Source organism: Macrobrachium nipponense, chromosome 35 (assembly GCF_015104395.2).
Source record: "Macrobrachium nipponense isolate FS-2020 chromosome 35, ASM1510439v2, whole genome shotgun sequence".
NCBI classification, from domain to species: domain Eukaryota; kingdom Metazoa; phylum Arthropoda; class Malacostraca; order Decapoda; family Palaemonidae; genus Macrobrachium; species Macrobrachium nipponense.
The window spans coordinates 3,542,398-3,555,617 of record NC_061096.1 but is presented as its reverse complement, the minus strand read 5'-3'; the positions used below and the strand labels follow the sequence as shown (position 1 = coordinate 3,555,617).

Here is a 13,220-nt window from a genome sequence, read left to right as displayed (position 1 = left end):
CCGGGCGACAGAAGAATTCTGATTAGAAAACGGGAATGGTTCCTAGTCCTGCCACCCAGGGCAGGGCGGTAGATCACCTGACCTACCGGTAGCGTGTGCCGCGAAATTTGAAATTCTGTCGGAGACGACGGAGTCTATAGCTAAGTATATATCTGGCAGGGAAGTTGAATGTATAAAAATGCAATTTTCGACAAATTGTCATATTACCCGTAGTGGGAAAAGAGTAAATGAACCAGTATATGAACCAATATTATAAGAGATGATTTACAGAAGTTGGTCGTCTTCTCCTGCCTTTCAGCAGTGCCTTACAGCTCCCATTACTGTTGTGGAGAGAGATATGGGGAGTGGGAGGGGGCGATAATAAGTGAATGATCGACAATTATACAGTACAATTACTCGTAGTGGGAAACGAGTAAAGGAACCAGTAAATGAACCAATATTATAAGAGATAATTTGCAAAAGTGAATGACAAGCTTTTTTTTCCATCTGGCTGCTTGCTGTATGGAGATTTTGTAAACGGACCAACAATAACACTGTTTATTTTGTAAACTGACCAAAATCTTGGTAGTTTTGCAAAATGTTGAGAAATTAAGGTCATTTTGCAAAATGAACACGAATTTGGTCCTTTTGCATGATGGCCGGCCATTTTGTAAAATGACCAATTTTGCAAAATGGCCGTAACATATATATATCTAGGGTGCTACTAACAACCACCCAAGAGACCCGTATACCAACAATGGCAGAAAAGACCTGAAAGAGTGGTATTAACATTATGATCTCTATGAACACAGAATTTACATACAATACCAAGCATTGAGCACTATGGCAGCATTGTATTACCCTTTAAAGCACTTTTCAAATATTCAGAACTGAGAAGTCAAGTTTCATAAGGATGAATGAACATGCGAGGTAAAGTAAAAGGATGTACTAAATTTATTAGTACATTGTAAATCACAGAGTAACACAGAACAAGTTTTGCAAGTCGATACATTTATGGCAAAGTAAACAAATTATCATCTTATATCGATGTGTGCCAAGTTGGGCCAGTCATTGTTGCTTCTAAACATTTAACATAAGCGTCGTTTTTTTTTATCAAACAGTTTGTCCTTCAGGATAAAAATAATTCTAATCAATTGAATGCATCATGACAGGTTACACATATCTTACTGTCATGAACAATTTAGTACTGAATTTACTGATGGTTATTAGCACCTGAACAAAAGCACCAAATAATGACTTTCACCCTTCTAAGACATCAACGACCCTCCAACCACAGCTCTCTGATATACTTGAACAATAGATGACAAACTCACCTTAGAAAGACGTCTTCCTTGTATGCCAAGTTTGTCCTGATCAACAGCAATTATTTCCTTGTTCAGAAGAATAGCTTTAAATTTAGGATCAATATCTCTCAAGTCATTAGACATGATGAGCGGTGCAGCCAAGATAGCCCACAATGCCATTTGCACCTTTGCTTGGTCGTAACTTAGACCAAAGTTACCAATTATCAACTGTAAATTGAAGATAAATTATTAAAACACAAACCTATGAAAATAAAAATCAGGAAACATGGTTATAGTATTTAGTTATGACATTTTAGCACATCCCAAAACTACCATTCCTACTTTTGGTACAAGATGCTTATTGATAAACATTAAAAACCATTATACCGTCCAACTAGAATAAAGACAAAAGTTGCTCTCATGATATAATCATGAAAATATACTGACAAGCATAACTTGCACCCTTTGGAGCCAGATTTGTATCACTTAATTCTGATAAATTACCCTCTGTAGAGTGTTAAGGAGATGTAGGTGGATTTAGGCATAACGAAGTACAGGATTTTTCCATTTTTGTAGGATCCAATTTAGCTATCTCAAAACAAACAACTATGTTCCCTTACAGCTATACAAGTACTGCTCCTTTAGTGTTTAGGTCAAGTCCCGTTCCCTGGAACTCTTCATTTTTTTAATATTGGACACCGGTCATGCAGATGGAGACTGTTTTACATCTTGGTTTTCCACCTTAGTTCTTAAATTACTGGTGATTATTTATCAGTTTTTAAGTCATTATTCATATGAATAAGGCACAGGCAAATCAGTTCAAATATGTTGTGTAATTTTGTTTTATTACTTTCATTAAATGGGTTAGTGAAGGTGTAGGCTATACATTTAAGAAATATAAACAAAGTATAATATTACTTTTAGTGTTTGTTTGTAAAGCCACTCCTCTCATAATGTTTGGAATGGGGCAATAGTTGTATTAAGATGTACAGTAAATAGTAGTTGGGTTCATAAATCTTTCTTTAGTATTAATAAACTTTTAGAGGTAAAAGCTGGCCCAAAGATCTCTTGCTAAATGGTCAAGGGGAGGGTGAAGTAAGATGACATGGAACACTACCTTGTTTTTCTAATATAATTCTTCATGATGGAACAACCCAATCCTATGTTAACTGCAAATTTACAAGGATCTGAATGCATTTCTGATTCACTTCAAAATTTAAATACATATTTACTATTTATAGTATATCTGACACAGTTGATTCTTTTAGCTCGTTTGGAAAATACTTGCTTCAATGCTTCCAAGTACTTGGCAGGCAGTACAGTACTTTTTACTGTCAAGTGTTTTACCAGTGCATAACAGTAATTATTAGCCAACCCTAACTTCCAGGTTGTGGAACAAAACCATTACGTACTGTACATGAGTCAGAAACTATCTACGTATATTCAGTTATCTATATTCCATTATAAATGTGAAGTACTTAATAGCAGTGTGAAGCAAAACAAAAATTATTTTTGCTACCATGCAATATCATGTTCACATGAACAACAGGCTCTGATAAAGATAAACCCTGTCACAGGAGGTTCTAAAAGGGGCTGAGTGCTTTTGACCTTACTTTTACAGATTTAAAAAGATAATGCAACAATGCATGAAAAACTGAGCATATAATTACTATGGCCAAACAACAAATTAAAGTGCCTACCATGTCAGGGTCATTCCAATGTCCAGGACCTGCATTTGGAATAATACTGTCTTGATTATCACCATAGTAGTCAACGATGCTTGTAACAGATGCCCAAGAATCTTGAATATCATCAAAATTCCTCCAAAGGTTGCAAGTCTTTATGATAGATTCCCAGTCCGGCTGTAAATAAATGTAAATATAAGTGTAGTCCAGTACCAGGAAAAATTGTCCATGGAAAACATATGATGTCAAGTGAAAGTCAGTTTTGAATAAAATTAAAGTGAAATATTAGATAAGTAATTTAATTAAATCATTAGTATGAGCCTATCATATAAACCAAAATCTGAAAGTCAAAAGAAGACATTCATTGATAAAGCCTCTTGGAAAACCAAATACTATGGTAAATTCTTCATATATATACTACATAGTACTTCTTAAGTACTTTAGAAACTCCTATAAAACTTGGTGGTTCTCAGATTTGAAGAAAATATTGCACAATCACTTGTAGAATTTGCTATCCAAAACTAACTAGTCATAATATAATTTTCATTCAGTAAGCTTTGATGCTGTCGACAAAATTTTTTTATATAAATGAATGAAAGAGATAGCAATTTATAAATTACAGCCATGTGTTACAAAATTCTACTATTTCTCTGAACAATTACTTTTTTTTTTTTAACAAACCAGCTGATACTCACAGTCATTCCCTCCTCCCTTTGATAATCTGGCCATGAACAGGAATACACAATTGGCCTGTTTGTAGCATTCAAATATTGTCCAAATTCTGGATAGCCTGTAAATTTAATTCAAATATTGTCCAAATTCTGGATAGCCTGTAAATTTATGAGTGCATTACTGTATTGGCATACTATAAGACAGAACAGATGGCTACAGTAAATTCCAAGAGCATAAAAACAATGCAAATTCACTTGACTTGAAGAGACTATATATAAGGTTATGAAATTTAATTCAAAAGTAAACAAGCATTCAATTTCCTTACAAGATGTATGTAGGATGTCAAGCTGTAAGGCATTATCCCATAGTTAAATATATACAGGCATTTATTACTTTGTTAAGTGTATTCAGTGAACCTTTTTATTATTCAGACAATACTGTACAATCATGCTCTGTTATTTTAAAATTGGCTCAAGACTAATTGTACAAGACAATGAAATCATTACTTCTACATCCATACTTCCCAGCAGAATAGAACAGAAAAGAATATAGAATTTAGGCCAAAGGCCAAGCACTGGGGCCTATGAGGTCATTTAGCACTGAAACAGAAACTGACAGTAAAAAGGTCTTGAAGGTGTACCATGAGGAAAACCACCATTGTACTATGAATCAATTGTTAGCAGAGGTTAGAAAGAAAGATGAAGAAAGAATATAAACAAAGGTACAGTAAAAGGAATGAAAGGGATGCTGCAAAGAGCCTTAAGTAATGCATACATAACACCACCTGAGGTGTACTGACAGCACTCCCTCCCCCATGGGGACTCCTCAGCAGTTACCAGCCAGCATTTCAATGACTACTACACCACTTGAATACTTCATTTACTTCTTACTTTGCTTCGGAATTCTAATAATTTCTATCAGAATGATCATAAAATGGAATTTTGAATATTTGGAAATAATCATCACAATTCTCTTTTCCTTAAGTCTGATTTTAAACCATTGTACAAAACCAAAATGGCAGGATATATTTTTGTCATCCGTATGTTTTTATAATTATTATTATTATTATATAAAAATACCGAGCTGATTATCGGCTTTCATGGGGCTGGCCTTAAGGATTTGTTGTTACTTACCTAGTATGTATAATTTTTTTTATTACCTGCGTCCATGTCCTTTGGATCGGCATAACAGCCATCCAGTTTAAGGTAGTCAACGCCCCACTCAGCGAAAGTGTTTGCATCAGTCTCTAGGTGACCTAAAATACCTGGATAACCTGCACAAGTGTGGGTGCCATAATCTTCATACATGCCAAACAGCAACCCTTTAGCATGGATCTGGTGAGTGAGTGATGGTTATGACTTAAAAATTAAATTGAATGAGTTTGGTGAAATGCTTAAGCAAACACAAATATCATCACAAACATTCCAATCGGTTGATTCAAACATGATTAAAACAAAGAAGATACTCTGCATTCCAAACTTCCCAGAAAAGAAAGTATATTTCCCCGTGTCCATCAGTAGGTACCAGAAAGTTCTATCCCTTGAGAACAAGTGTGTGATCAAATATTATGCTGCTAATACATGAACTCACATAATCTCCCAAGGCTTTCAGACCAGATGGGAAACGTAGAGGATCTGGTTGGAGTTTGCCATCAACATCACGCTCATCTGCAAGCCAGCAGTCATCAAGAGACACCACCTCATATCCTGCATCAGCGTATCCTTCACTCACTAGCAAGTCCGACATTGTCATGAAGAGGGATTCACTGGTGATGCAAGGAATGGAATGGAATACAATGGAATATAAAACTTTGGTCAATGGCCAATCACTGGGACCCATGAGGTCATATTGCACTGGGAAATTAGAGGTAGGAAGAAATCTTTGCAGTTGCACTATGAAACCACTTTTAGGAGAGTGTGGCAAGAAAGATGGAAGAACAAGAATATGAACAGAGGCACAGTAAAAGCAATGTAATGGGTTACAGCTAAGGGCCAATGGGAAGCTGTGAAGAACCTTAAGAAATGCCTAAATTCATCCTTAGACTTTGAAATGTACTGCTGTCTACCCAGCACCAGTCGAGATTTTATTGTGATGACCCTGAATCCTACTTAGTAATCACATGTCAAGTCAATGATCTGTAGTCCACATTTTTTTCCTGTAAACTAAATTCATAACGAACAAACTTTAGTTAAAAAAGTGGAGTTGGCATTAAAAGGTATCACATCATTCTATGAAGATCTTCATTTACATATATTTTAGGAATATGCATATGAGGAAAATGAATTCAGTAAAGAAAACTTATTTGAAGAGATATTTTAACTTTAAATTAGAGCAAAAGCCAAATAAAAAAAAACTTAATCTACTGATTCTTATATCTTGCTGAACCTGTGGAAATATAATTGAATTCTCAGATGCCTTTTTCTTCTTCTTTTTTAGGCAATGGTTCCTGACCAAAAAACACCATGGGCAAAATATATCCAATTCACAATCGTAACTCAATGGATCAAATATACTCACTGTATACAGGTTTTGACATATGAAAAACCTATTAAGATACAGTGTGGGGGATCTGTTCCAGTGCCGGGGCATAAGTTGACATTATCGGTGCTTTAGCAGTGCTTACGGCGCCATAACTTGAGTTTTGGTGGCGTAATTTGATGTGGTGCTCTAAGACACCATTAACGGTGGTGAAAAAGCACCGAAAGTCAGTGGCGCTGTAAGTTGAGGACACACTATTCATCAGAAATTCGCCTACTCACGGTATTTTTCACCGAGAAAAGCATATTAACTTAGTAATGTATTTTCATAACAATTTCATGTCTAAATGCACTTTTAGTGATAAAACTATTAAGATATTAAGGCATAAGTATTTTTAGCAGGTTTTTCTTGCATTTTAACTTCAAGTGTTTTTAGAGGGGTTTTAAGTATTCACAGATTTTAGCTATTCATGGGGTGGTGTGGTATGCATCCCTCACGAATACAGGGTGTCCACTGCATCTCTGAGAATGAACAGTGGCTATACTATAAAAAATGCTTATAGTATATGTACCTGTCCCTTTAAAATAAAAGCTATATTTTACCTTATACAGTTATCCGGGTCATTTGTGCAGTCGACATTGCAACGAAACCTTTCCCATGCCATCCATCCCATGGGTGGGGTAAGCGCCAGACCATTATCTAAGGCGTCTACCCCAATCCAAAGTGCTAAGATGCATGCAAGTGTCAATGCTTTAAACATTGTGGTCAGAGTGAGCTGAAAAAGAAAAAATATAATACAGAATTTACAAATAATTTATGTTAACATTCTTAAAATTTGTTCAACACTTTGTTCAACACTAATCATAAGAATCATAATATATTTTACATAATTCTTTACAACAATTTTTGTGTTAGTACAAAAATAATGGCAAATTATTTGCACACAATATTCCCATGGTTAGACTTGCTCATTAAATAGGTGTTAAAAATAATAATAAACTCTTAGACTTGCTCATTAAATAGGTGTTAAAAATAATAATAAACTCTGACATGGTATTTTTTCTTTAACAAGACTAAATTTCAAAATCCACACAGACCAATAGTCTTAACCATACTGGATTGAATTAGCAGCCAAAATTAGTGCATTATACATGTCTCCTAAATATCTCCAAAATATCTAAGTATTACTCTTCTTGGTAAGTCAAACACTGCACTGTTTAGCAAAATATACTGTAAAATCCCTAATTTACAAATCAAGACATTAACATATTTGGGGCAGCTCGATATAAAAAAAAATGATCATAGTCGGATTTCTGTGAAAAGGAAAGGAAAATTAATCTTACATACTTATGATTATGAACTTTTCCATGAAGTGTTTACTGCAGGAGGATCTCCTAACATGTTGAAATGTTCAACGGAAGCAAATACTTACCCATACGCAACTGATGCTGCAGACCAAACATAAACTGCTTTGGGACTCAGGTCCCACTTATATACATCAAACATACTTAGTACAAATCTATTTTCACTGACAAATCTATCACAGATAACTGTGTGAACTAAGCCATGTGATTTTCCTATAATTGTTGGGTCGAGAAATAAAAAAAAAAAAAAAATGGGGGGAGGCCATTGCCCTGTATCAGTCTCTTCACAAATGTTTGATCCCTTGCCATCATGATTCAGTAATATCAACTGCAACACTGTCATAATACACAACAGGGGAGCTTGCAAAAATTTTCCTCTAGTACTTAGTGAAGGACTGTATACAAATAAGATAAAATATGCTCCATACATAGGGTAAACCTCTTCCTTTCATGGCAAAGGTATTTACTATTACCTCTACAGGATCACCAGTATAGAGAAGCAATTCCATGCCAAGCTTTACTGTTGCAAAAAAATAAAAAAGATTTATTAATAATAAAATGTGCATCTATTCAGTTTTCAAGATGACTAGTCAGTTACCATTCTCAGCTGTTCTGCATAAGGATAACCACGTCTTTCTGGAGATGGATGTGGTTCTGGTGATTAAATTTCCAAGCAAAAAAATTGAGCGGAAAATAAAAAGGCACGAGATTGGAAAATATGAGCATAGGCTACAAGTGGCTTATCTCATGAGAATACAGAGGATGCATTATCATAAGTGGCAAAACACTTGAAGATAACATTTTGAGTTAACGCATTCAGAAATCATGAAACAAACCGCAAGAAAGATGGAAAAAAGAGAATATGAACAGAGGTACAACAAAAGGAATGAAAAGGGTTGCAGCTGGCTCGAAGGGGCACTGCAAAGATCCTCACGTGGTGCACTGTAAGCACTACCAACCATGGTGCTTTACCTCCAAATGACCAAGATATGAATTAGTGTTAGGCAGAGATCAAATATATCAATACGTATGGCCACTGAGTTTTCCTGGATCTCGATCATCACCAGAAGTTTCAAGCATAAAAACTGGTAGATTAAGAATGATAGTTATTTGGGAACCTAAAGATGCAAAGCTACTTGGAGTTAGAAATGAAATATCTGTGACCAGAGCACTTGTCAGCATTCTGAATACTTTGTAAATAACCAAGAACTTTCCCACAAAAATTTTGTCAGGTGACAGATAACAGGTTCATTCTCAAGCCAAGCACCAGATAAGAGAAAACTAAGCTTATTCATGTTTCTTTTTATAACATGCAGAATTTAGCTATTTGAGCACTATTTTCTCTGCGGCTCAAAGATACATAAATATATTCATACAAAGATATGTAACCATATTTTGAGTTTATGGAAGTGGGTTTTTTTTATATGTACTTTGTGTGCATGTTACTGCATTTACAATATTGTACCACTATCATCAATGTTTTAACCTTTCTAATTGTAGGAATTTTTAAAATAAAATTGTTATTTTTAAAGCAAATTGCATTTTTTACACATACAGAAACATAAGTCTTTAAACAATCGTTGGCATTTGTTCAAAGCATGCTTAAGTGGTTGCATGTGGGAGCGTGAGAGGACTCAAGGTGTAGGGTACTGTAGGCACTGTTAGTCGAACAGAATAGCAATATCATTTTTATCCCCTGGAAATATCAGCCTCCCAGTCGCTTATGCAAGCATGGGATGATTGACTCCTGCACAACCTGGCATTTACTGATGTTAGAGACTGCAAAGCCACTGTGCCAGAGTTTGGTATAGGAAGAGGAACCACAGCAAACAGAAGTGAAATAAATAGGTAGAGAAGCTCAGTTGACATATATGGCAAAGTTAGAAAATGTTGTGTGTGTGGATCAGAGTACCATCTGCCTCCAGCATGTGCAAAAAGTGTGCAAGTAGTGTAAGGGAGGAAGAGTTACATTCTATTATTGAAAATCCTAAAACACTAATGTCAGTGTTGATGATAGAATCTATCAATTATGCTATCCTGGAGACAGCCTCCAGTTCTACAGTGCATGGTAGTGATTGGATAAAAGCTTACAGTCTCTCAATCAGATGAGGGAAAATTGAGAAAATTTCCAGTGAACATTACAGATGACAGAACAAGTGTGACAGCAGATCTGGTGAACTGCTCGATTTCCCTTTTATTCAGCAAAAAATCGATGAAGAGAGCACAAATGATTGGACTTAGAAAATTATACTGCAGAAATTCATGGAAAAAAGTCAAGGTTAGGGCATGTATCCGAGGTAGGTTGGGTAAAGAAAAGGTCTGAATACCCCAAAACTAACCATTCCTAGAATGTCATGCCCTCACATAACCGAACCTTAACTTACTAACCTCATTTAGGGTGCCCTGGCCTGAGCTAGTCAGGTGGGCTTTGCCGCCCCACCTGGAACCCCCTTCAAGTACAATTAAGCAGTGGAAAGGAATGATCTCGTTGTTCTGCAAACTACCCAAATCCTTTCTCACATTTGTCAGGTAAAACAAAATATTTAACCTTTGCTTGGGTCCCGTGCCCTGACCTACCTGGATCCTTACCTTCCTAACAAAACCACAAACCATCTTCCCCTATACATTTCAAATGGACGCAGCAGACGTGAAGAGAGAGAGAGAGAGAGAGAGAGAGAGAGAGAGAGAGAGAGAGAGCAAGCTTAAAATTCAAGCTAGGTATTGTGCAAAACATTTTCTCAATATTATTACTAGGCCAGGTTACATATACTCTCAGGACAAACAAGTAGAAAAGGCAACAATATGCTAATATGAAAGGAGGTCCAGTAAAAGGAATGAAAGGGGTTTTAGATTGGGGCTGAAGGGGTGCTCCAAAGTACCTCAAGTACTGACTACAGTGTCTGGATGAGATGCACTGAAGGCTCTACCCACCTATAGGGTCTACAGCCATATTGGAAGGGAGGACTGATGAAAATAAAATCAGTAACCAAGAAGTGGATAAGAAAAATACTCCTATAAATCACTTATATGAACATCTGGGCAGCTGTTACTACCCACAATACAAGGGCAAAAGGCTATGATATTCAATGAGTAAGTGTTCAGTGAATGTTTAGTGAGTGTTTGGAGTTTAGTGAATGTTTGGTTAAGTATTCAGTGAATGTTTAGTGAATGCTTAGTCTGTAAGTTTTGTATAAGTGTTTAGTGAGTGATTAGTGAAAGTCCAGTGACTGCTTAGTGTTTAATGAGCATTAAGGATTTAGTGAGTATTCAGTGCAGTGAGTGTTGAGTGTTTAACACACACAGTTCCATAGAACACATGGATGGCCTCTTGAGGAATTCAAGCCCCTGCCCTGGAGGAGGAGGAGGAGGTACAGTACAACTTGCAGTGAGGAGTCCACAGCCATAATGCGAATATATCTACCTCATTCCAAAGGTTCAACTAAATAACAAACTATCTTTAATTCAAATGGCCCCATACACAGAGGTGGCAGGAACAAAAGCTGGAAAACGATGTGTGGTCTCTCTTACCTTCACTAAGCATGAAGGGCTATTGCCAATAAAGGATGCCAAGCCAAATGAAAATGTTGAAGTTACAAGATCCGCACAAGGTCTTTTATACACAGACTCATAAAAGCTGCCACAATTTACCATATAACACACAAACCTTAATAGTAATTAATTAAAAGGCATCATTTTGAAGGGACAATCCTGAGGCCTTTCAAATGTAATGTGATTCAAATACCTTAGAAATACTTGTACGACACTTTATGTCAAGTAAAGCCTCAAATATTTCAAATTCTCAATGTCTAAGTTTACTAGATAACAATGACGTACAAAACTACATTTTTAAACTTTTCAGACTTGCAACAAGAACTATATATGAATTTCAATGCCATTTTTATAGAAGTTTCTCCTTAGGCATATACGTAAACAACAACATCTCAATTTCCCTTTCCACAGCTAGTCCGGGTGAGTGAGGACCTTTAAGAACCAAAAGGCAAAAGGAACACAAGTCACCAAACAAATTTCAAAAGCCAGATTTCCAAAGTTGAACGAGGTTCAACGTAAGGCCTCATCCCCATATGAGTAGGATGTTAAAATGAGTTGCAGAAGTTACACAGCTAGGTGGGAAGACAACAAAGGCATCATGAAAGTTATCTAAGCAAGGAGCAAATCCAGTCCTACTCTCTGCTGCTGACACATCTGAATTCAAAGTGTACCAGTTTTCTTTTTCCATTTATCTATTCATCTACTATTTCTATAGCTTCTCTGTCATTGCATTCTGATTTCCCTCTGGGGCCCTTTTGGTTTAAGAAAGCCTGGTGACTCTATCCATAAGGGTTTTCAGCTGAAGATCAAGAGAGAGAAACAAAGATGATTTCGCAGATAGGCCAAACAAAAGCCATGCAATATGTGGCAACCCTTATGAGAAAATTTATAGAAAAAGTCAATGCACTGTGTAAAACAAACTTCAAAAGGCTAAATTGAATGTTGCTGTCGTAATATTAAATTATGTACACCAATGAAGAGTGATGTACTTGCAAAATGAACTATTTATGCATTTTTCACTCTTTGAAATGAGGGGATCCTGTCATCCACAGACCACTTACATGAAAATAGGGAGTTGGAATGGTTGGGCAGCAAGATAAATAGAACCAGAAAATACTGATGATGAAGCATACAAGAATCTCAAGGTAGTTGAACTGGAAGAAAACCACAAATAAAGCCAAAGGCTGAACAATGGGTCAAGCTATTGGCCTAACGGACACTGCAAACACCCTTTAGTAATGCCTATTGCACATTTGCCTAGGGGGCATATACAACATTCAACATATATATATTGAATTTTTGGGGCATCACAACCTAACAAAAAATCTAGACACAGTACCTTTCCTTTTTTTTTTCACACAAACCATTGTAAGACAACGAAAGTTAACAAAATACCTACCATCCTGTAACGATTTTCATCAGTAAATATGTCATATATGCCATATACATGACCTAAATTGCAGGACTCTTGTTGTGTGACCTTCAGTGAGAGTTTTGCATCAATCTGAAAAACAAACACAAGTTACTCTAGGAAACCTTTACATTTTTTTCAGGGTTCTAAAGGCAGTGATTACTTCAACTATATTGTTTTAAATCTCTGCTAGATTGAACTGCAAACCCACACAATGACTTCACTACATTTACGCTTGTCCAAAAAATGTCTTTAGAGCGCTGTAAACAAGGCTAAAGGATTTGTTTGATAGCAGCTGTGGATGGTAGTGGATGGTATCTGGCCTGCTGGTCACATGCTTATACTTATACTAAGTTACTTTAAATCTGGATGTATATATTTTGGTGGCTATGAAAAATAAGTAGCCTAGCAGCAGGAATGTTAACAAGAGTCTGTGGATAACCAAGGACTTCCTGTATATAAAATGATATTGTTAAACTACAATAAAGTTTTGTACATACTTACCTGGCAGATATATACTTAGCTATAGTCTCCGACGTTCCGACAGAATTTCAAATCTCGCGGCACACGCGACAGTAGGTCAGGTGGCTCTACCTTACCGCCGCTGCTGGCGGGCGTATGAACCAATCTATCTCTCCAGCCAGATTTTTTTCTCTTTCACCTGTCTCCTGAGGGGAGGCTGGGTGGGCCATTAGACGTATATATCTGCCAGGTAAGTATGTACAAAACTTTATTGTAGTTTAACAATATCATTTTTGTACAGAAACCTTCCCTGCCA

General features: G+C 36.3%; 1 protein-coding gene across 2 annotated transcripts; it reads right to left on the bottom strand.

Moving 5' to 3' along the window:
- Positions 1–1,232: 1,232 nt before the first annotated feature.
- Positions 1,233–12,532, bottom strand: LOC135208396 (alpha-N-acetylgalactosaminidase-like). 2 transcript variants are annotated; one of them, XM_064240520.1, is made up of 7 exons: positions 12,431–12,532; positions 6,721–6,893; positions 5,231–5,405; positions 4,800–4,974; positions 3,664–3,758; positions 2,984–3,145; positions 1,233–1,511 (listed from the first exon to the last, which is right to left on the bottom strand). In XM_064240520.1, the coding sequence occupies exons 1-7, from the start codon at positions 12,431–12,433 to the stop codon at positions 1,248–1,250; spliced, it is 1,047 nt and encodes a 348-aa protein (XP_064096590.1). In that variant the 5' UTR covers positions 12,434–12,532; the 3' UTR covers positions 1,233–1,247. The 2 variants fall into 2 exon arrangements, with proteins under 2 accessions (XP_064096590.1, XP_064096591.1); XM_064240521.1 differs by lacking the exon at positions 12,431–12,532 and adding an exon at positions 7,551–7,685.
- Positions 12,533–13,220: the final 688 nt, after the last annotated feature.